At 53.8% G+C, this 24,335-nt stretch overlaps 1 protein-coding gene across 1 annotated transcript in view; it reads right to left on the bottom strand.

Annotated features, from left to right (window-relative positions):
- Window positions 1-276: 276 nt before the first annotated feature.
- Window positions 277-24,335, bottom strand: part of Tgm2 (transglutaminase 2) — a 28,574-nt gene continuing 4,515 nt past the window's right edge. Inside the window, exons 3-13 of the mRNA XM_055602393.1 lie at window positions 21,367-21,609; window positions 17,260-17,378; window positions 15,608-15,736; window positions 14,700-14,877; window positions 12,526-12,661; window positions 11,810-11,913; window positions 10,265-10,507; window positions 7,816-8,085; window positions 3,743-3,903; window positions 2,685-2,821; window positions 277-1,848 (exon numbers count right to left, since the gene is read on the bottom strand). Of these exons, the coding sequence (XP_055458368.1) occupies window positions 1,698-1,848; window positions 2,685-2,821; window positions 3,743-3,903; window positions 7,816-8,085; window positions 10,265-10,507; window positions 11,810-11,913; window positions 12,526-12,661; window positions 14,700-14,877; window positions 15,608-15,736; window positions 17,260-17,378; window positions 21,367-21,609 (1,871 nt within the window). The 3' untranslated portion in view covers window positions 277-1,697. The remainder of the gene's footprint in view (window positions 1,849-2,684; window positions 2,822-3,742; window positions 3,904-7,815; window positions 8,086-10,264; window positions 10,508-11,809; window positions 11,914-12,525; window positions 12,662-14,699; window positions 14,878-15,607; window positions 15,737-17,259; window positions 17,379-21,366; window positions 21,610-24,335) is intronic.

The following is a 24,335-nucleotide window of genomic DNA, read 5'->3' as shown; positions in this document are numbered from 1 at the left end:
TAAGACTTTGGTGTTAAGCCAAGTAGACAAGGAAAGACAAGGAAGGGTATTTTAGGCACAGGGAACGGCAGAGACTAAGAGGTACGTGAGAGGTAAGGACACTGGGGGACCCAGGAAGTTCCTGGCTCTGCTAAGGACAGGGGTTTGTGTGTGGAGCCTGGAGAGCCAGGAAAGTGTGGGGCCGGGTTAAGGCTTGGGTGAGGAAGCCGGGAGAGGGCACAGTTGTGAGTGCCACCCACCACCCTCAGCAGCTCCCAAAGGACAGGGCAGACCATGTTTGAATGTGAAAAATAGACCTTTATTTTAGTGCTCACATAGGCTTCGAAAGCATGCCTACTGCCTGCTGGGAACCTGAAGCTCGGACAAACCAGCAGAAGCTGTGCAGGAACGGGGCAGGTACACGGCTCGTGGCGAAATCCTCTGTGTCAAGCGGGACGTGTTAAAGGCATCGGCGTGATTCTCCCCAGGCTCTCCTCTGGGATTTTAGGGGATCCCAGAGCCTCTGACCTCATCACCCGGAGACACTCCTCCCCCTTCCACCGCCGCAGTCTTCCAGCTTGCAGGCCCAGCCACGGAGAGGTAGTAGTTGGCCAACTCAGGATGATGACCCTAGTCCCCCACGCTTTTCTGGAGACAAGTGTTGTGCCTGGGGATGCAGGCTGGGGAAGAAGGGCCTGTGGAGGCGTGGCCCTGGTGGGTAGTGACCAGCATGGACAGTTAAGGCTCCTTCTGTGAAATCAAGTCTAGGCGCTGTGCAGGCAGCTTGTGGGCAGTGCTGGAACTGCATCTGAGGAACCTGGGCATAGGTGAGATGCAGGACAGCCTGGGCACAGGCCTAGTGCTGCTGTCTCCTCCCCAGAGGTACCCTGGGCCTGGGTGGTAGGCTTTTGAAGCACAGGATCAAGAGACCCTGGAGGTGGGCTTGCAAATCACTGCTCAGGTAAAGGAGGATCAAGCTCAGAAGAGGAGAACAGAGTGTGGCCCCCTTTGGAGCTTAAACCTAGGCCCCCAGCTCCCCAGCCTCCCTGCCCTTTCTTCACCTCCTCACCCAAACTGTGTCCTTCCGGACTGGCCCCCACGTGGCCTCTCTGACACTCTCCGGTCAGGGCTGCTGTCTCAGATGGATTGCTAGATTCCAAGCCAGATGGCACAAGCCCTGTTTCTGGGCTCACCCACAGGCCCTGCGAGTGATGGCCTGCCCACTGGCACCGCACAGCATGGGAAGCCTCAGTTTCCACCCTGAAGCTTCTCTTGGACACCGAACAGGCTGACAGCCCTGCAAGGACTTAAGGTGCTTATGACACAGTAGCTCCCTTTCAGGGAGGAGGTGGCTGGGAGACGGATGGCCGGGGCAGCTGGTTCCTTCATTGAGCCAGTGGGCTCGCCATCCCTTGTGCTTTTTCCAAAGCTCTAGGGACTGTTCAAACAATGCTGGCAATGGCTCTCCTCTTCCCCTAGCTCTGGTCTTCCAAGGCCAGGGTTCCCACTGTGTTGGCACAGAACATTCCTCACAGCTAAGGGGACAGACGGGGAAGTAGATCCAGAGGAACACGATGGGCCAGAAGTACATTCCTTCCAAAGAGCCTCCAGGCAGCCATGTCAGCCCAGAGGGGTGAAGTTGCTCATTATCTCAGGATAAAGACCAGGTTGAGTTGAGGGTTGGCAGCAGGTGAGGTGGGGCTGGGCGAAGGGGTCCCTTAGGCAGGCCCGATGATGACGTTCCGGTAACCCTTCACGGACTTCAGCTTGTCACACTGGAAGTTCACCACCAGCTTGTGGAGGCCGAAGTCAGTCGGGAACAGGTCGACCCGCACCTTGGCCAGATCTCCTGCTGGCACAGGGTCTGAGCTGCAGAAAGAAAGAGGGTGAGGAAACAGGCCTGGCTGCCATGGGAACATGGCAGCCATGAAGACACACTAGGACTTAGGCCAGGGCCTCGGTGATGGAAGCTAAGGCCGGTGTTAATAATGGGCCCAGCTCATGGCCTCTGCAGGACTGGGCCTCCGAAAGTAGTGTGTGTGCGTGTATGTGTGTGTGTGTGTGTGTGTGTGTGTGTGTGTGTGTGTGTGTACATGTGGGTGCATTTGAACATGTACACAAGTTTGGATGTATGTGAGACAGTATGCATAACATGTTCTCGTGTGTACAAGTATGTATAGGTGTGAGCATATGCGGTGAGCAGATGTGCCCATGTGCGCTGGCAGTAGGCTGGGAGTAACATGGACACGCTCAGCTCAGGAAAGAGACAACACATCACATGGGAGCATGCATGCACTTGATCTGTTCTGATCGTGTGAATTGCACGGCAGTGGAAAGAAAAACCAGCATGTGTCGTTCTATGGGCCTGTGTAGATGTGAATGGACGAGGACACGCCCATGCCTGTGTGTGCATGTTCACGCGGACACGTGTGTGGACATCCGAGTTCTGTGAGGGCTGTGTGGAGGCAGCACGGAATGACTGATGTGTCCCCGGTCGGGTGTGTGCTGGTGTGGGAATGACCTGCAGTTAGCATCCTGTGAGTTGAAAAAGCACCTGAAGGCACCCTGGCTTGGAGGGTTCACGGTGGGTGGGATGCCGATAAGCACAGGAGGAGTGGAGTGGACTACAGGGTGGGCTGGGTTCAAGGGCCTTGACTCCTGGCTCCAACTTCCTCCTCCCCGAGACCTGCGTGCCCAGCACTTACATCTCCACAGACTTCTGCTCCTTGGTCAGGCCAGCCCCCTCCACGGTGAAGACGCAGTCGAACAGGGGCTCAGAGAGTGGGTTCCTCAGGGACACCTCAGCCACCAGTTTGCGGTTCTGCTTGGGCTCCCCCAGGACCTGGAAGGGGTGCAGATGAAGGTTAGGGTGAGGGAGCCAGGCTGGATGCCCACGGAACCTCTCCCAGTGTTTGCTAAAAGAAGTCGCTCCCAGCTCTGCCAGCCGCTAGGACACATCTTGGTGACTGGGTTTCCTATCTGCAAAATGCAGATGATGGGTGTTCCCACATCTCTTTCATAAAGCTTCACTGAGGCTCTAGCTGACATGAAAGGCCTCCTGTGTCCAGGGGTCCAAAGCTGGCGGACAGGACTGGAGCTAAGCTGACTTTGCCCTCCTCTACTGTGTGACTGGGGAGAGCAAACCCTCTCTGAGCCCTGGTTTGCTGATAAGAGAATGCTGCTGGTTCTTCAGGATGGATAAGCTAAGGTGTGCAAGCATTTGGCAGACTCTGGCCCATGACAATGAGGTACTCTAGAGCGACTGTGTCTGGAGCTCAGGGGCACTTCAGGAGAGGGTTGGGAGGAGGATGGTGACGAAGGCACAGTAGGCTTTTACCAAGCCTCCAACTGTGCAGGGCATGGTCCTAGCTGCTTCCTATGGACAACCTTAGATTCTCACAGCATCCCTGGGTCCCAGCACTGAGCCTGTCCCACAGAGGAATGAACTGGGGGTCAGAAGGGTGAATGAGCATCTTCAGAGCCTCCCAGGCACAAGCCTGGGCTACCATGCTTGTCACCCTTCTTTGGCTCCAAGCAGTACTACCAAGGAGGGCACACTGGCCTTTTAAGGATACCTGGGTTCCAGATCCCAACCACCACGCCTCCCACCCCAGGCTCTAGGTGCCCTTCCTGGAGGCTTCAAGGCCTTCATTCTCTTAGCTTTGTGGTACCCTCCTTCCACGAGGACCCAGAAAGGTTCCAGGCTGCAGGAAAGCAGGTGCATGCATGAGAGGGCTGTCCTGGGGCCCCATCTGCTCCTTACCCGGATTTTGATTTCAGGGTTCTCCAGGTAGAGGTCTCTCTCGGCCAACACGTAGCTGTTGGCAGCTGGCTCAATGAGGAGACCCCGCACCTTGATGAGGTTTGACTCCGTCAGGCTCTCACTGTACTTCTCGTAGAGGATGCGAAGAGGGATGCTGTTCTCTGTGATGAGGGAGAGGGAGGGCAGCGTGACGTGTGGTGTGTGAGTTGGGAAGGCTGGATCCAACCAACTGCTGGGGTGACAGACATGCACCACCATCCCTGGACAGACCCCAGAGCCTCATGTGCACCAAGCAAGCACCCTCCCTGGGATGTATTCCCAGCTGTATGCCTCTGTTTCTTCTAAGACTTACTACTAGTGCCTGGGTAGTCTGGGCAGTTAGGAGACTGGGGAGGGTTTCCTGAATGGGGCAGGGAGGTACCAGGTGATGCAGGAGGAAGATGGCAGCTGACTGCTGGACACCATGCCTCTCCCAATGCCTCCCATTTTGCCTTCTTGACAACCCATGCATGGCTGTGCTTTGATCACCACCCAGCTTACAGGCAAGGAAGCCGGGGCCTGGGCAAGCAAAATAGTATTGCCATGTATCATCACACAGCTGAACATGCCACCCAGGCGCCTGAATCATATTGCCAGCACCACCTTCCCTCTGAGGGAGAACTCACTCCCCACTGGGCCCACAGCCTTGACCTATTTTTACAGATGAAGACATGCCTCTGCCAGGAATTGCTCACCAACCGGCTGTGTGAGCCTAGCAGCATGACTACCCTCTCTGTTCCCTCTCTTCCTGGGGTCACGCAGCATATGCAGGGCAGAGCTCTGACCAGAGCAATAGCACACCACTGAAGGGCTGAGGGTGGGCTTAATCTCTCTCTCTCTCTTTTTTTTTTTTTTTGGCAAGAAAATGGAGGCCAGAGGGCAGCAGGAGTCTGTGGGAAGCAGGAGGGTTTGGAGAAAGGAGCCAGGAGCTGGGGTCTACTGGCTTGCACAACCCGTCCTGTCTCCTCAGTCACTGAGACCCTGGGCAAGACCCTTTTCCTCCTGGGTTCCCTGGGAAACAAAGTTCTGCAGGGATTTTCCCTGAACTCCCTGGCATCCAGCCAACCTTCTTGCATCATCGAGGTCTAGGGAGCAGCTAGCACTCTGACAGCAGGGCTGTCCCCTCCCCTTTTAGGCCGGCATTTACATATCCCTACTGGAATGACTGTCACATACCAGTATGACCCTTATATTTTACATGCTATTTTTCTATCACTCACTTTATATTTTTAACCTTATCATTGTCTTCACCACTACCATCATCACCACCACCACCATCACCATCACCACCATCATCACCACCATCTTTTGCTAAGGGAAGATGTTCATCATTATTTGTAGTAAACTAACACCACCATAAATAGAAATCCAAACCAACGAAGTCCTGCTTGCTCCACCCTGGTAGATCGTTCATGACACAGTGGCCAGAGCTAATTGATAATGAGCAGACTGGAAAGGTCTGCGGAGCCTAAGGCAAATCAGCACTGCTCCGCCCCGTCACTGCTGCTCAGGTCCGCAGGAGGACTGACAAAGCTGAGGGAGCAGTGGCCTGCCCATTGTTGGCTCAAGCAGCGTGTGGCACAGGGTTTAGAAAAGATAGACCATGGGTGGCCTTCCGAAGAGGGGCCTGCTCCAGCCTGCTGACGTGACCGAGGAGCGAAGTCCTGTGCCCACAAGGACTAAAGGCTGGAATGACCGGCCCCACCCTGAGGGCAAAACAGAAAGAGGAAACACTGGACACTAAGAAGACATGGCTTTGCCAGAAGGCCAGGTCCTGGAGAGCCGCTGTTCACAGATCAGTAACCAGGCCTTGGCCTTGGGCCATGTGCTGGCTGGGAGGAGAAACTGAATGTAGTCAGCTTTGGTCCTCCCTTGGACATTATGCCCTGTTCTAGAAGATTCCCTGGGGATGGTCACTGAACCACACTGACTGCTTTCCTGACCTACTGGTGCTGAGGGAGGAGAGCAGGATGGAGGAAGGGGGAGCATCTGACTCCATTCAGCTGTCCTGGGCCTGGCTTCCTGTCCATTAGCACATGGAAGTCCCCAGATCGTATCATCAAAGAGCAGTAAGCAGCAGCAATGCTGCCAAGGAGGAAAAGAGTCAGTCTCAAGCTGACCTTGGCTTTGGAAGCCCCAGTAGGCCATGTTGGTCTAGCTGTGCCTTCTAGCCAGAGCCCAGCACACAGGGCTCCTGCCCTGTCTTCCCTGATCTCTGTGCTGTCCCTCATGGGTTCCTGGCAGGCAGGGCATCCTCAGGTGAACTGTGGAACTGGCTGGAGCTCCTGAATCACACTGCAGGTGCTTTGAGGAAGAGATGACTCCATGGCTGGGAGTAAGGCACCTGGCATTTAGGTTCATCTCATGCCGCTCTGCCTCCCTCCGGGTAGCTCATGAAAGGCTCAAGTGAGTAGTATCAGCTGGAGGGCCTTAAAAGAGGGCCTGGCCTTTGTACAAATGGGGCGTCTGTGGCCTGTTTGGGGAACTACAACTGTGTTGTCCAGGGCAACAGCAGCAGGCGGTGGCAATTAGAATATGGTTACCCAGGCTGCCCCATGTACCCATGGTGACAAGCCCCTGCCTCTTACTCTTGGGATTTAGACATGGAGGTGTCATTTGGATCCTTCCCATGCCGTCCATCAAGGTGGTGGAGATGCCCTGAGTTGACACCACGATGGTAAGGAAAGACCGGCCTCTCGGTCTCCCCGGATCTCACACTGAAACAGAAGCATGGCACTGGGCCCCGACCACAGTGACTCCACATCTGCTCTGAGGCCCCGAGGCTGTCCACCAGGGGACATGGTGCTGCTGCTTCATGTGCTGGGCATGGCCGCCTTGCCAGTCTGTGCACTGTGCAGGTGGCAGAGGCAAAAGCCATGTGGGTCCCACTTGCTTCATAATACATCTTGCATTATGAGTGGCGTTAGTGCGGAGACCCGGGGCTAAGGGGATTTGCCAGGCTCAGGAGAGAAGAGTCAAGAGCCGGCCTGAACACAGCTTGTCTGCCTAGGAAAGCTGGGCTGGGCCAGAGCTGGATGGATGGCCTGGGGGAGAGGAGAAACTCTGAGCAGGCAGGAGGAGGGCAGGGGAACAGCTTGGGCCTTCCCCCTCTCTAGGCAGGTCACGTAGGCTCTCAGTGCTGACCCCCACGAGCCCAGTGGAGAGGAACTCAGAGGTGGCAAGGCGATTCTTCACCCAGTGGCAGGGAGGAGTAGTACTAGCACCGGGTCCCAGTCCCTTTGTCTTCCCCAAAGGGCATGGCAGGGAAGGGTTAAGGAGCTGGACTGTGTCCTGGCACTGTGCTAGCTCAGTGTGTGACCTCTGGGGCCAGAACAATTTTAGGAGAACACGGAGGAAGGGGATTAGCTGTGACAGAAGAGTACAGGGGCTGGGTAAGCCAGCAGGGGTCATGGGAAGATGCCATGAAACAGGACGGGCTCAAAGCCCAGTCCTCTTACACAACGACACAACTCTGGGGGAGGGACTTGACTACTCTGGCCTCTGTCTCCTCATCGAGAAAATGGGTGCAGTGATGGAAGCTACACCCTCCCCCGCAACAAACACACCTTTTTTCTTTTTGAGACAGGGTATCACTGTGTAGCCTAGGCTGGCTTCAAACTCTCAACACCTAGAGAACTGGGCTCACAGGTGTGCTCCATTATACCGGCTCCCACTTATCTTTTAGCTACAAGAACTAAGCCTGCTGGGAGGCTGGGGGAGGCCCCCTCAGTCAATAAAGGGCTTGCCTTACAAGCCTAAGAACCCAAGTTCCATCCCTGGAACAGGAGTGAAAAAAAAAATACAACAACAACAACAACAAAAAAAAACAGGCTTGTAGTGGCAGTGCTAGGAGGTGGAGACAGATGCGTGCGTGCGTACACGCGCACACACACACACACACACACGTACATACACACTTTATGATACTAAGAAAGTGCTTAGAACAGGGCTTGGCCCTGGCGATGCCAGGGGAGGGTTTGGGAGGTGAGGTGCACATGTGAAGCACTGGATGCCCCGGGCAGGCAGAGCCTTACCAGAGAAGGGGTCCAGGGTCAGATTGAGGTCCTCCGTGCCGCACTCGGGCCCCATCACCCCGTTATAGCTGACAGTCCGGGCGCACAGCAGGAGGCGGCACTCGCGGCTCTCGGAGGTGTCATTCCCGATGTGGGCAAACACGTCAAAGTCATTGCCCATGCTCATGCTCTCCCCGACGCGGATCCGCATGGCCACCCCCGTCTCCTCCTTCTCCGCCAGTTTGTTCAGGTGGTTGGCCCTGGTGAAGGCTTCCCTCTCCTCGGGCGACCCTGGACAACAGAGAAGAGAACCCTGATCGGACCTGCAACAAGGGTCGACGGGGAAGTGTTGGGGCGGGGCAGGCTGGCTTTCAGAGTCCTGCTGACTCGGAGCAGCCCCGAGGGAACCCCTTCTCCACTGTGCTAGGAGGAGGAAGGCGTACGCTACTCTCCACAGCTGAACCCCTGAAGACCCTCGGGATCCAGCCTGAAACGACCCCTCTCCCGAGACAGCTTTTCCTACCACGCCTTCCTCGGTTTTCCGTTCATGTGTTTACCCCTCACCCTGGAAGCTCCAGAGTCAGGGTTACATTCTATTTCTCCTCGGGCCACACTCGGAGCCGCAGCAGCAGCTGGCGCACCTGAAGCAGGGGCGCAATGATCTGTTTGTACGGGGTCTACTCCAGCTGACTGCCTTTCCCTCGGCAGCCTACTGCCGACGCCTCCAGCGGAAACAACCATTTCTTTCTGTGCGCCATCCACCTCCGGCGTGCCCTTTATTTTATTAGGTGCATATCTGTTTTTCATTTTTAGAAGACGTATTTATTTTATGTGCGCCAGTGCTTATCTGCATGTTCAGTATATGCACATCTGGTGCCCACGGAGGCCCAAAGAGGGAGTCAGATTCTGTGAGGTTGGGAGTTACCAATGGTCGTGAGCCACCATGTGGGTGCTGGTGCTGGGAACCAAACCATGGTTCCTTGTTAGAGCAGCAAGTACTCCCTTCTGCCTCAGTCTGTTTTTCTATCATCGGCCAGAGAAAGCATGTTTTCTCCTGTCTTATCATTTCCAGCTAGAGCATGTTCGGACAGTGCTAACTCCCAGGCAGCCTTGGAGTCAGGGGCCAGGCCAAGGCAAAGATTGCCGTCAGTCTCTAGGATGCCTCTGTAAGTGTCACGAGGGCTGGCACACAGTGTCACTTGGGGAACTTCATATCGAGTAGGCTGGTGGATGCGCCCAGTTGGTCTCTCAAAGCCTTCCCCTGACTGATTTGCCAAGGGCAAGAGAAAGATGCTGCCTTCTGGGTGGGACTGATCCTGTTATTATCTGGTTTCCAGGAATGCTCTTCCGAGGCCTCTCTGGACTGCAAGCTTTTCTAGCATAGATGTATTATAGCTGAAGACCCTGCCCCTGCCCCTCCTCATTAATATCATAACACACAACATGGTCACTGTCAGTTTTCCTCCTGAGGTACACGTCTCTCTATATAGCAGCTATGCTCTCCGGTTTTACTAAGAATCAAAGAGTCAGACAAACCAGGGTGACAAGGATGGACGGGGCCATGGCTGAGTCAGTGCCTACTGTGCAAGTGTGAGGACTTGAGATCCCCGGCACCCATGGAAAAGCCAGGCATGGCAGTGCACGTCTGTAGCCCCAGAGCTGGGAGCTACACATAAGAGGCTCTCCGTAGTCCACTAGCCAGCCAGTTTAGATGACTGGTGAGTGCTGGGTTCAGTGCGAGACTCTGACTCAAAGAAGAAGGTAAGGTTGGAGAGATGCTCAGGGGTTAGGAGAACTTCCTGTTCTTCCAGGGACCTTAGTTCAGTTCCCAGTGCCCACATCGGTCAAGCCAAACTCCAGCTCCAGGGCCTCCTGGACTCCTTGGGCACACACACACACACACACACACACACACACACACACACACTCAAGAGCACACACATGCAGGCATATGCACATGAATAAAAAAAAAATAAGTCTTTTTAAGAATGGAGAGCAATGGAGGAAGATACTGGCGTCACCTCTGTTCTCTAGCTGCAGGCTCCTGTGCACATAATCCACACAGACACACACATACACCTTAGCCTGTCTTTCACCCTTTCTCTCTCCAGATTAAAAAAAAAATATATTTTTTTTTAAGATAAAGGTCCTCACTGTGTTAGTCTTGAACTCATGATTCTCTTGTCTTATCTTTTTCAAGTAGTTGGGATTACAGGCATGTACCCCAGTGTCCACTCAGACAGAATCTTTTTGTTGAATGAGTTTTCTAAACAAATCACTCTTTACCACTACGCCCCAAAGTCTGCACCTCCTCTTGAGGAGTTTCTTGAACTAGAACGTAGTCCATGGGCCACTGATGTACATAGATTGCCAAATGTAACACTGACATATAGACAAGCCTGATAGGCTGGTAAAACCAGGTGGTTATCTGCAAGGCTAGGTTAAAGGCTCGGAGAGTGCAGGCACCTACCCTCGGGGTACTTGTAAGTGTGGGTGATGTCTTCCCGGTCATCACGGCCCACACTCTTAGTGCTGATCTTCTGCCCCACGACCAGGGAACTGTTGATGGACTTGTGCAAAGACCCGTCTTCCTGCCGGATCCAATCCACCACGTCAGCATTGACCTCGGCAAACACGAAGGGAGCGTCGTACTTGGTGCTCAGGTCACCCTCCTTGATGGCCCGCACGGAGACTGGGCCGCAGCAGTATGTCCCTGTTAGGGGTTAGAGGGAAGGACCGTCAGAGGGTGACACCAGACCCCTCCGTGATTGATTGGACCACACGCTGAAGCTCCTGGGACCAGACAACTCTGACCACAGAAGCCATTCCCAGAAGGCACCTGGGATGAGGATTCGAGACACAGACTCGAGAACAGGATACTGGCATTCGAGTCTGAGCTCAGCCTCCTGTTAGCTGTGTGACTCTGGCCGAGTCAGTCACTTCTCCGAGCTGTGTTTTACTTGGGGTCATTTGCATCTGGTTCATGATGGTTCATGAACCAGAGAGGTAAAGGTCTCCGTCTAAAGCTCCACCATCTTTGATAAATCAAACAGAAGTGTACCCCAACGCATCTTAAGAGCACCGGGAGGCCGGGTCCCACTCCCAACGGCTGGGTATGTTGAGTGGAAATCAAAGCCTGCCACAGCTTGGGCTCAGCCAGTGCTGAACGGGCGATCTGGGTTTACGGAGGTGAAACTGCCTGACACCGTCCACACCTACAGTGTTGGGGGCCAGCAATGGGTGTAGATGTTCACGAGACACGGTCACAGCAAATGAAAATTGAAGTCACAGAAATGTCACAGTGGTTACGGACAAGGCTCCAAAGAGGCCGCCTAACACTGATGCTCATCACCAACTCCACAGTCCTGCCCAGCCTCCAACAGAACCTAAGGTCCAGTGGCTTTAGATGTATAAAGATGACATCTTTAAGTCACTGCGCTCTGGCAGCTTGTCCTCTGATGACAAAGTGACAAAGCACAGGAGCACTTACAACTGTCACCAGCAAGAACCAGAGACATTTCTCATCACTGTAGTGGTCCCAGACAGCAGGAGCTGTCATGTCATATACACGGGCCCTGGCAGTAGAACTTGCTCCACCAAGGAACAAGCGTTACTGTGCCATAAAGGATTATTTTTCCCCTAGAGCCTTCTATAACTTTGATGATCTGTGTATTCCTGTGCCTTGGATTCTGTGTATTTAAAAAATATTCTGAGAGAACATCCATGTGCTTTCTCAGACCTTGACTTGGTGCCATCTGTCTGTCTGTCTGACACATACAAACATCACATTTGGAATCGCTGGAAACAGTGGGTGAATGACGGTCCTATTTTGGGAGAGGGTGAAGATGTTGCTTTTTCTTAATTGTTCGCACCATACCTAAAGAAGTACACTGTGAACACACAAATAGGGGGCTGCCACCTCATTACTGGCCTTGGCTCGCATCTCAGTCCCACCATGGTGTAGCTTCTCCATGCCAGCTCCCTCCCCCTCAGGAATCGTGATGTCCCTGCCCACCTTCGCTCTTCTCCTGTGGTGTGGGGTCAATGGCCTGCCACCCCTCATAGCCCGGCTGTAGGTCCGGCCTGGTCATCCAGGACTCCACCCAGCAGTGGAAATTCCTAGTTGGGGACAGAGGTGGAAGACAGACAGTTTTTCTGTCACTTCCCACAAATGCTACCCACCATGGCCTACAGGAGACCAGGAAATCCTAGACCCACCTCTCTGTCCTCCCTTGGAGCTGTCTCCGTAGCAACCTCCTTAGTGGGGACTCATTCTTGTCCTCTGACCTTGTGCTATCTCTGAGCCCTTTCAGCACCTCCAACTCTCACTGACTAACCTCTCAATTCCTTGGTTTTAGCTCCTTTCCTGCCCTCAGTCCTTGCCTGGTCCAGACCCTCCTCTTCACCCACAGGGAACACCCTGGCTTTAGTTCCCCGCTCCATCCTGGTCTATGATTGGCTCAGTCCTCTCCCACTCTGAAGCTGAGCGTGGCCCCAGAAGCCAGCCAGATCCCAACTCACATTCCAGACTCCCATCCTCTCCCTGTTCCCCCTGCCATCTCTTCCAGGGCTGCCTGTGGTGGGCTTCCCGCCTCTCAGCTGACTCCACCCGGCTTTCTCCAGCCCAGTTCCCCTGCCCATTCCTGGTCAGCAGCTGAGGCCCAGTTCAATCGTGGCTTATTCCAGGAAGCTTCACGGGTGCCCCCTCCCAGCCTTCCCACGGCCTCTCACCAGATCATCTCGCTCTTGCTGCTCTCCAGCTCCCCGAACTCATTGCGGAAGTACTCGATGAGCAGGTTGCTGTTCTGGTCGTGGGCCGAGTAGTAGTTGGTCACCACTCTGGTAGGGATGCCAAGGCACCGCAACACTGAGGGTTGGGCAGTGGGGGGGGGGGATGGAGAAGGGTCCACATTGTTGCTGAGGCTCAGGACAAAGCTGCCCAGCTCAGGCCTCTGTAGGCCCATCTGCACCCCAGGGAACAATGGGCCCACTGGCCAGATGGTGAAGTTATGTGCCTGCCACTCTTGCCTGGCAATGGTGCCTACCTGGCTGGTCACCCTGTGCCCACCACGTCCCTCTCTCATCACTCTAAAATATAAATAAAACCTTCAGTGGCTCCCATAGCACTGGACATCAAAACCAGATCTCCACTGGGGCCCCTGATCCCTGATCACCTCTTTCCACACTCCACTCCAGCATTCCTCTAGCCTGCAAGGCCCAGCAGCAAAGGGCAGAGGATGTGAGAGGTCAGAAAGGCCCAGGAACAGCAGAGGGCGGAGCAAGGTGCTAGGTGCTCTGTGTAGACTAAGCTCAACTCAGCAAACTCAACACAGACAGGGGTCAAGAATCATGAGTGCCTCCCACCCCTGCTTTAATTTGCTTTTGAGACAGGGTCTTATGTATCCCTGCTTCGCCTAGCTATGTGGTCGAGGGTGACCTTCAACCATTGAACTTTGAACTTCTGTTCTTGATCCCCCTGCCTTCGTCTCCTGTGTTCTGAGATTGCAGGCATGCGACCTTTGGTGGGGTTCAAACCAGGGCCTTGTATATTCTAGGTAAGCAAGTGCTCTACCAGCTCTTCTGTTTCTTTGCTTCTTTGCAAGGGCCTTGGACCCACTAAGCAAGCAGGGCACAGCACTGAGACATGCTCAGCCCTTACTGTAGAAGGGATAGATTCTCAGAAAAAGAAATTGAACGTCCAAGAGATGGAATCAGAATGAAGAGTCCACAGTGAGCGCCAGCCACTGGACTCAGGTTTTACTTTTCCTTTTGACTGACTTTGATTCTTTGAAGTAGGAGGGGAATTCGGCCTTTGCCCTACATTGGCCCGGGAAAGAGCTTCCCCAGATGGCCCTGGCTTCTGGCCAGGAGACACAGACGTGCTTGGAGGGGGAGGGGCAGCAGTGACCTGCTACCTCTTGCCTGGTTCCTGTAGCCTCATCTGAAGCTGGTGTAAGCCCTGGCTAGGCCTTGTTGCACACGCAGTGTGCCTCTGGGCGCAGGCAGGAGACTGTGTTGCCTGTTTGCTGTCCCAGGGACAGTGTCCTGAGAGACGTCATCACCACAGTCTAAGGACATGGGGCTTCCCCCTGAGCGATGCATACCTGGTTCAGGGCGAGACTGTGCCCTGATCCAGCTGTGTGACCTTGAGCAAGTCACTCCCCTCTCTCTTCCATTTCCCATTGAGGAAAAGGAGCTAATAATAGCAGCTCGCTAGGATGTGGTGATTCAGAGAGAAGCAAGGGTGGGGAAGTGTCATGTATCTGCCTAGTGCCCGGAGCCACACTGGAGGGCACTATGGGGCAGCCAGCATGTCACATGCTCTCCAAGGCAAATATCAGTGTGGTTGGTGCTGCTGAGTGTGCAGCGCTGAGAAAATGCAGGGAGCCACCAAGATGCCCTGGAATCCTTGACGTGTGGGCATCCCAGCCAAGCCATTCTCGGCCTGTGGCATTGTCCAGGGCTCCCTGCGATCAGTTCATCACTGTCACCTCTATCTCTCAGATGGGGAAACTGAGGCTTGGAGACCTTGATTCTCTGGCCTAAGTCCACCTACAGATGAGAAATAGGCCAAGCATTGCTCCCTGGGTTTCTGAGCCGTGGAGTTGACTGAGGTCCCCTTGTCTCTTTACATGCCAGCCTGGAAGGTAGCCACAGCCAGAGACAAAAGGCACCTAGGTGGGAGGCAGGGGTACCGAATCCCTCCAGGAGACTTCAGGAGGTCCCATGGGGAGAAGGTGTCCTAGAGAAAGGAGCCAAGGTATGGGATCCATGGGGAAAAGGAAGGCAGGAAATGGGCTAACAAGTTGCCCCATTCTCCAGAACCCACAGTGTCTTAACGGCAGAAACAGTACTGAAATGGGGTCTCCCTGGGACTGGCCGCAGACTGCCCAGCCGCAGCTCACCTGTGCAGGCCACGGCCGCGAACACCCAGCACTGCCCGTACTTGACTTGCTGGCAGCCATGCTCCTTCCAGCGCCTCAGGATGTCCACGCTGCCGATCCAGGCCATGGGACTGACACCATCTCCATAATTGTTGTCCCAGCGGCCCAGAAGCACACCCTGGTCATCATTGCAGTTGACCTGTAATCAACAGAGCATCATGGGAAACAAAGCCAGGGCCAAGATGATGGGTGGGTCAGGGGGAGCATGCAGACAGCAAGGCATCATATCAGGCCGTCCCAGAATGAAGGGCCGCAGAGGCCATGTGCCACAGTGCAGCAGATGGGGTGTTAGGGACAACTGGGGGTGCAGCCAAGGGCTCAGGAGACAGAATCCTAGCAGAGCCGCAGCCAAGAATTCGATTCCCGGGGCTGAACCTGCCCTGTGAATCCAGGGTCACTCCCAAGTGGCACAGTGTGATTTGAGTTTCACAGACACCCATACCGGCCCCATTTATCTCTAAATGCTCATCGCTTCCAGAACAGAAACCAAATTCTGGTCCTCAGGCCATAAGGCACTGTGTCGGATGCCATGTGTGTGCTCTGGCCACGCCCACCCAGCTCCTTCTGAACCTACCCACTCCCCTTGCTCACTCTGCTCCAGCTTCTCCCCAAGGCGTTGGCATTCACTGTCTATCTTTTCCTCCCAGTCAGCTCTGGGGACCGCACCAGGTTTAGAGCCAGCTCTACCCTCGCGCCCAGGACATTAGTGGCTGTTGGTCAATTTGCTGGGTGAATGGCTCAATGAGTTGCACTGGGAACCTCGTTTGTGTAAAACTTTCTAAACTCCTTTTGCCGAGACCTTCTCCTGCCCCCAAGTCCTCCTCATCATCCCAGAAGGGAGTAGCCTGCCAGAGCCACCCCCCACTCACCATGCCGCTCACCACCCGGCCCACATAGATGGGACTGCTGCGGCGTGAGCAGTCCCGGCTTCGGTCCTTCAGGAACTTGGGGTTCACATCCAAGAGCATCAAGCAGGTGTCCAGGATCCCATCTTCAAACTGTGTCCAAGCACACAACAGAACAAGGACATGGATTGCCAGCCTCAACAGGAAGCTGTCCTACACCCCGACAGCTGCAGGAGCCCCACTCCATCTCACTAGTGAATGGGAGTCTGGCTGGTTCCGGACATCCCCAGGATGCCAGCTGCTGAAGGCCTGGGAGGGAACAGTGTGACATCTGGGAAACATGGGTATGAAGAGGGGGAGGGGCATGCCCATCCGGCACCCAAGCATTCTCCCTCCTACCTTTGCTCCTCGTCTTGTGGTACCGTTCTGGACCAAGCTCTGCCCCAGCATGACCTTCCCTGCTACAACACAGCCCTCTAGGGCTTGCTGTGGCTCTCTATTGCCATCAGCCCAATGGTGCTCAGAGACATTGACAAGCAGGATTTTCCCCATCTCACCTCTTAGGGCGCCTTTACCCACCCTTCTCAGACAGGATATAAACTTGCCCACCTCTGAGTCCATCCCACGGTGCTTGCCTCCTGTGTGGCAAACTCTTCCTTGCTTTTCAAAGCCCAGCTCAAATGCTTCCTGCTTCTAAAAGCCCTCCATGATGGCCCCCTCTCCCTTAAGTCTTTGCAAAGCAGAACCTTGGAGGTCCCAAGGCAGGGATGTGACCCTGTTTCTCAGAAGAGAATGCAAAGCCATGGGAGCAGAGGATGACTTGTGTGGGGTTTATGCGTCACGGAGACATGGCTCCCTTACTCCCACAGCCCAGCTGCCTATGCTGCTATGATCCCTCATGAGGAAGCTGTGGTCGGCATGACCCGGAGGCGTACAGGAGGACTTCCCTACCCTCAAGGAGAGCTTTCTGGGTCTGAACCTCAGACTCTGATCCAAAGGCTCAGGGAGATGGCTCAAGATGGGCTCCACCCCAGGAGACCCCCGACATACCAGGAACTGGGTGCTATGGTTCTGCTTTATAAGTTTTTTTTTTTTTTTTTTTTTCTACAAGGTCAAGAGGTTTTCTGGGATGCTGGATAATGGAGAAAATGAGACCTGAGGTTTACAGAACCGGCCCTGGCTGGGAACCAGAAACTAGAGAACGATAGCCAGCAGTCTGCATTCAGCCCAGCCCAGACGCCACAGCCTCACACTGGTGATGGTTTTTCATTCCAGCCATTTATGTATTAGGCTTGTTTGTTTCTGAGCAGTGGCTGATACAAGAAGATGTTCTCTGGACAGCCAGAGAACATCCTGGGAATGCCTTGAGAAGGTACGCTCCAACCCTACCCAGATCTGCCTTCTCCGAGGGTCTTCTCTGCCCCCTCCTCTGAGAACCCCAGCCGGCTTCACTGCTTTACAGGCTCCCCTGATCCTTGCCCCACCCTAGTCCCGGGGGTGCTGCCTGTGCTGGTCTAGGCCTTAGGTCTCTCTGGGCCTGCACCCTAACGTCTGGGCATTCCTAATAGGATGGAATGGGTGACTCTGCAGCCCACTCACGTCTTGAAATCTCAGGCTCCCCAAACACAGGCTGCTTGTGATGCAGCAGTCACCACGAGGGGCAGGCACTGTCCTACCTGCCCGAAGTTCCAAGGCACACTCTTGATGAACTTGGCGGATCCCTGGTAGATGAAGCCCTGCTGGGTAAGGACGTATTCCCTTCGCTCCTCCTCTGAGTCTAGGTACACGTCATCCGCTGTGGACGGAAGAAAGGGGTCTCAGCTTGAGCGGGCAAGCCAGGGACCGTGCAACATGGCAGCTGGGAGCTGACTCTCTAGTCCAAGCCTCTCTCAATAGAGAGGCTACTCATCAGGTCACATCATTTGAAGACAAGCCTGTCACACATCCACCTTCCCAACGTGCCCGGAGCTTTGCTGAGAGCAGAACACACATGAATCTACTTAATCTTCCACGAGCTCTATGTTAAAGAAAGACAGGGAAACTGAGGCAGTTGAGAAAGCTAACATCCAAATGAGTCATGGGGAGGGCTGGATTAGAAAGCCCTTGGTGCTTGATCTTGATGTTATTTTTTTTTAATTTAATGTAATTCAATTTAATTTTTTGTTTTGTTTTCAAAACACAGTTTCTCCGTGTAGCCCTGGCTGTCCTGAAATTCCCTCTGTAGACAAACTCACACACATCCACCTGCCTCTGCCTCCTGAGTGCAGGGATTAAAAGTGTGCGCCACCACCGCCCAGCACTGACGTTCATTTTCGATGTGACCTGGACCTTTGAGCCTACCTCAGCACCTCTTGGAACTGCCTAAAACTGAAAGGTGTGGCAGATGTGAGGTGCTGGGAACAGAACCTGAAGCCATCCTGGGAACGTCCCGGACTCCCTGGGGAGAAGGCACCAGAGTCAGAAAGACATGAAGGAAGGGTGACTACAGTCCCAGGGAGTGGAGCCTGGCAGCTTTGGGATCAGGGTGGCTCCCTGAGACATGGCTGAGGAGGCTGGGGGATGGTAACATAAGTGAGGACACGGGTGCTGAAGCTTTGTCCCAGACAAGATGTGGGTCACAGGATTCCCTGTGACAAGTGGGGAGGACAGAGAGCCAAGGAGGCTGAGGCTTGGTGGTCAAACTGGCTTTACAATGTCTGCCTCAAAGGAGGGGAAACTGAGGCTGGGAAGGGAAACCCAGTGCCTCGTGATGACTCAGGTGAGCCCTTGGCCTGGCTTGGGTATCTAGTATCTACGAATTTCTCCCACCATCACAGAGAAAATTCAACTATGGTTGATGTCTTAATATCACACAATGAAATGTTCACTTAAAAAAAAATACTTTTAAAGGCAGGGTCTCTAGGATCCCAGGCTGACTTCAAATCCCTTATGTAGTTAAAGGTGACCTTGTATTTCTGATCCTCCTGCCTCTACCTCTTGAGTGCTGGGATTACAAGTGTCTGCTACCCTGCCTAGTTTTCGTGGTGCTAGGGATCAAACCCGGGGCTTCACATATGCTAGGTTAGTACCCTAAAAACCTAGGCACATCCCAGCCCTTTCTTTTTCTTTAAAAGAAATAAAAATAGTCACGGTGCCTAAAAGAATGGCAGACTCTAGTCCCCGCTGGAGAAAGAGTCCTAGGGCTGCTACGAGGCAAGGTTAGACCTCCAGAGAGAGACCTGTGCAGTGCCCGGCATCTCTGCGTTCCAGTTCTGAGCTCTGTAAACACTGAGGAGGGAGAGGGAAAGAGAAAGCGTTATTCCAGGCTACCACATGGAATGTGGTTAGCACGTGTGGTATCAGGACTATGGCTCTGACTTCTGGGAAAGTTGAGAGCCCTGAGGACAAGAAGCCAGAATCCTGCTGCTCCTATCCTATGGCCTTGGATCCAGGGCAGGGGCTCCCATTTCCAGGCAGAACCAGCCTTTCCCATCCATCCTGAAAATTTCCTCCCCTACAGCTGCCCCCTCCAAAGCCCAACTTCCTGCCTCTCCCAGGCCCTGCCGTGTGGGTCACCTTACTCACTTGTTGTTCTGCTTGGCTGGGACCTGCTCCAACGTTCAGGGCAGGGTAAGGCTGAGGCAGAAGGGGACATCCCCGGGAGCTTCCCTTCCTCTGTCCTGAGTTCTAAAACCCTGCGGGTTGGCAAGGGTTCTTGCTTCACCCAAACAAACCATAGTTTGTCTCAGCAAAGCCACCTCTGTTCTAAACAATTCCTGCATCATGTCCTCTTGGAGACACCCCACAGGCCACTGGGGGTGACATCTGGGCTGTAAACAGGGCACCAGACAATTGCAGTCCATCTGGGCAAAGCACAAGGCATTGGGAGTGTTGGAAAGACTGGGCAGCTGTGTTCAGAGCGCTGTGCACAGATCTGGAGACAACTTCCAGAGAAAGCAGATTTTAACCGATTACACTATGATCCAACTGAGGCTTTGTTTGGTTTGGGTGCTGGATATGGAACCCAGACTTCAAGCATGCTCATCAAGTGCTCAACTGAGCTCCATCCCCGCCTGCTCTTTGCTTTTTATTTTGGGACAGGGTCACCCAGTTGCCCAGTCTAGCCTTGAGCTCACAATCTTTCTGCTCTGCTTTCAAGTATTAGGATTATAGGCCTGATAGCAGGCCTGGCCTTTCATGTTTGGTAGAGACAATTTTGGAAATAGCAATTTCTAAGTGCAATGAATGGGCAATTTCTCCAGGTGCACATGGACAGAGTGGAAATTAACCCATGAAAGCAGACAACTGAGTTCCCGGGGTAATGTCCATGTTCTGATAAAAAGGTGTGTGTGTGTGTGTTTGTGTGTGTGTGTGTTGCTCGCATGTATGTATGTGCACCACCAAGGAAGTCAGAAGAGGGCACCAGATCTCCTTGAAATGAAGTTACAGATGGCTGTTATCTGCTGTGTTTGTTCAGGGAATCAAACCCTGATCCTTTGGATGAGCAGCCAGAGCTTTTAACCACTGAGCCATCTTTTCGGCCCCACAAAATGGGAAAGAGGGTATTTTTAACTGGGTGTGGAAGCAAAAGGTCAAGGTCACCCTCAGCTACACAGTGAGGTGGAGGCCAACCTGAATTACATGAGACCGTGCCTCAAAATAAGATTAATTAATTAAATAAAAACAAAAAATAAAAGGGTGTTCTGGCATCCATTAGAATTAGAAATAAAAGCCAAAGTAGGCATACCAGAAGAATTTTTAAAGCCTTTCTGTAAGTATGTCATAAAATGTCCCAAAATAGAGAAGAAAAGGAAACAAGCAATGATACAGAGAAAGGGTTGCCTAACCAGCAAAAGCCAGACTCTGGGCTAGCCTGGAAGGCTGCTAAATTCCCAGGCTGGGTGGCCTGAGAGTCCCCTCTTGCCTCACTGTGTCAGAGCAAAAAGGAAACAAGACAGGCTGCATGCTTGCTGATGAGATGGGGAAACTGAGTCTGGGAGGTACTTCCCAGCCTGGGAAGTACCCAGCTTTTCCCAGCTCACCTCTCTTTCTTCCTTTGCCACTGTCCCTTAGCTGACTGAAGGGGCTTCTAAAAGCCTCTTAACTTCTCTGAGTCTCAATTTCCTGTCTCAGCAACAAGGATACTGAAATCTCCAACCCCTGAGCAGCTGTGGAAGGAGGTAGCTATGAGTCAGACCCTGGGCCTCTGCTGTGCCTCGCTCACTTTCCCATCCTCCAGCCAACCTGGATGAGTACAAAGCAGGGCCTCCTGAACAGAGTGGGCACAGTGTCTGGCCCTGGCCATAAACTGGGTATCTCTCCCCTAATGCGGACTCTTGAGCCACAATACAGTCTTCTGCCTTGTAACTTAATCCCCAAGATAATGGTGTGAGTTGGGGAGGTTTCGGTGACTGTAGAAGGGTTTGGGCCTCTCTTACCACATGTCGCTTTGGGCCGTGTTGGGTCATAGAAAGAAGGCCCTCACTGGAGGTGACCCCTGTTTTGATACTGTATCTCCCAATCCCCAGCACTGTCAGCCATGTTTATAAACCATCCATGGGAGTCTGTGACAGCAGCCGAATGGATTTAGACACCTGGTTCCTAGTGCCGCAGGAACTCACGGGCCCCAGACCTGGAATACAGCCTTTGGTGTCAGATGAGCTACTTGGCTTCCTTGTCTATAAACAGGGATGACAAAAGAATCCTGATTATGAGGCTGGAGCAGGAGCCCCACCGAGTCCTCTTTGACACCTCATCCACTGGTTCCTGCCTCTCCCCAGCACCACAGATAGAAAATAGCTGACCTGGGCACCAGGCATTGAAGAGCAGGATGAAGTGACCCAGCACGAAGCTGGAGCCTTGGTAGCCGGTAGACGCCTCCAGGCTGAGGCGGTACTGGCCAACAGGAGCATTGGCAGGGGTGCAGAACTGCAGCGAGAGGACGTTGTCCTGTTGGTCCAGCACTGAGGCTGCCCAGGATCCCTCCTCCACGTCATCAGACAGTTGGAAGCGGGCCTTGGTCCCTGCCTCCTCACTGGGAGCTGGGCCTGCGGAGAAGAGACAGCACAGCTGTGAGTGAAGGACAGGCAGGGCACTGTCCAGCCTCCCAAGGCTCCAGTCAAGGCCTCCTTCCACCTCCGGCCACTGGAGCAGCTCTGCCACGAGGCTCCGTCTCCTTAAGTCTGCTTCCTCATTGGTGAAGTAGGCCTTGCAAGCCCACCTGAAAAGCCATGATAAGCCTATAATCAGAGAGAGTCCCCTGGGAGAGTCTCAGTTGTCCGCCTCAGATCTGAGGTGATGTCACTTTGGACAGGCTCGGCTTGCTTGTCCACAACACCAGCAGGAATGAAGGCAGACACTGCCATGGACCCTCAGTTCTGTCTGAATCCCTCTCCTGCATATCACTGCTCCCTGGACAGCTGCACACTCTAGGAGGGACCTGGGCATCTGAGATCCTGGTTATAGGCTGGGGAGGGGGCAGGGGATTGGCCTGCTGGGGACCTTCCTGGCTATGGGTTCTAATCCCATGGGCAGTACATCAAGGCCATCATTAGCCTAAAGCCTTGTACACCTTACACAGGCCTATGACTCTTTGGGCTTCCCTCCAGCTTCCAGAGAGTAGAGGGATGAGGCCTGGAGAGGAAGGCTCTTAGAGGAGCCTGGGTTTCTGGGATCTTGAGGCCCCAGTGCCTCCACACCGTTCCATTTTGAAAGACGCTGCTTCCTGGTGGGTGACAAAGGTCCTGTGTCATGGTCTGCACAGACTTCTTTCAGGTAAGGGGTGGCCTGGCCCACGCAGGCAGGCCTGACTCACAGGCGGGCAGGGCTGGCCACTTGGGCAGAGAATGAAGAAACAGAGGGGCATTCTGGCTAGCTGGGAGGCGGCCTGGCAGTTCGTTTTTATTTCCTCATCTTCTCCCCGTGGCTCTGCCATCCGCTGCTGACAATGTTGAGCCTGCTCACTAAGGGGCTCCCTCCCAGCCTCCACCCCTCCTTCCTGTCTGCCAGCACCACTGCACCCAAGCCCAAATATAACCGTGAGCTAATAGGCATGGCACTGGCCTCAAGAGCCTGTCTGGGTGCCAGGGGATGGGTTGGAGGCATTCAAACCCTCCCTGACTTCCAGAGCTGCCATTTGGAAGGGAGCCAGCCAGCTCTGGAACTCAAGAGAGCCACCCATCCAAGCCAAGACCCCAGGCATCTCTGTTATCTTTAGCAAAGAAACAGGCTTGGGCCACACGCCCCAGAAGGCCCAGTCCCAAATTTGCAAACTGGCTTGTAACTTTGTAAAAAGGAACTTTGCTTCTCTAAGCTGGAGTTCTACTATCTGTGAAATTCGGCCCCTCTCTATCTGTGGAATGAAGTCATTCCTTCTAAGGCTGCCAAGAAGCTCTAAGAAGGCAAGCCTGGCACACAGTAAGTGCTCAATAAATAGTCACGATGGCCTATTGTTCTCACTGCTGCCTCCTGGCACAGCCGGGAGCTTCAGTGAGGGCCTGTGGAAAGCATGGCTTCGGGGACTGTCCTCAGATGCAGCCCCTCCCAAGAGACAAATGACGTCTGAGTTGAGTTCCCAGGCCAGACAGCAGGCTTTGAGGGCTGCGACACAAGACAGACACTTTTAGCGCAATAAAACAACTTCACAGCTGTGGAAACTGAGGCAAAGGAAGTAAGGCTGGCTAGGGGTGGGTGGGGCGCATCAATGATAATTGTGCCTGCAGCCCCGGCACAATCCTGACCATTGCCTTTCCCTTCTCAGAAGTTTGGATGATCAATCATCTGGTCATCATGGTAACCTGCTTGGGCCAGGTCCCGTTGCCACTCTGTTGACATAGCATGCCTAGGGCAGGTCAGGAAACACATATCCTAGCTCTCTATCTGGGAACAGTCACGCATGTACTTATGTACACACACACCTTTCTTCTGAGAGGGCTTGCTGGGTGACAGACAGGCAAGGACACACTGTCCCCTGGTCCTCCCACTGCTTACAGAGCTGGCTTTACAAACTTTCCGGCTGTGATTCTACAATGCCGTCTTGGTGAAGCCGAGGGTTCCACGATGCCCACTTTAGACCCAGGTAACTCTAGAGGCCCAAGGGGTCTTGGCATTGCCCAGACCTTGGTGACAGGCTGGGCTGGGGTTAGTGAGACTTTCAGGGCAACACCCTCAATTAGCTTCACAACGACTCCCTTCACCCCCTCAGGCTGGCCTCATGTCATGCCTCTCCACCCTCCAAAAGGGAAGAGAGCTTCCTCCTTTAACAAGGGCTGTTTGTCCACTGTGGCCAAAGCCTGCTGCAGAGCCCACCGGACCCCAGTCTGCCTAGGGAAAAATAAACAGCGGGGGCGGGGCCACAAATCCCTTCACTGAGTGGCTTGACCAACTAACACTCTCCTTTCTCTGGGCCTCAGTTTCCCTGAAGTGGCGGGACAGACTGAGCATGAACTAGAGAGTTCTAATGGAAAGGAGGTCCCCAGCCAGGCCGGGGCTGGGCACTGACTCAAGCCTGGCTTGGTGGGGGCCTGGCTTCCTGGTATTGTCCCTCAGGTTTTCCTGGTACCCGGGAGGGTCTTGGATAGTGGACAGAGGAACCATGACTGCCTACAGATGGAAGTGACCCATGGGGACTGGTGAGCAGAGATTAGCTGTAGGGTTCAAGAGGTCAATGTCCTTCCTAGCACTGAACTCGGGATCCCAAGTTCCTTTGCTAGACTGCCCAGACCTGTGAAGAAGAAGAAGAAGAAGAAGAAGAAGAAGAAGAAGAAGAAGAAGA

This window comes from Psammomys obesus, unplaced genomic scaffold (assembly GCF_907164565.1).
Source record: "Psammomys obesus unplaced genomic scaffold, mPsaObe1.curated_primary_1811, whole genome shotgun sequence".
Lineage (NCBI taxonomy): Eukaryota > Metazoa > Chordata > Mammalia > Rodentia > Muridae > Psammomys > Psammomys obesus.
The sequence above is the reverse complement of the archived record's forward strand: the minus strand, read 5'-3'. Positions and strand labels throughout refer to the sequence as shown.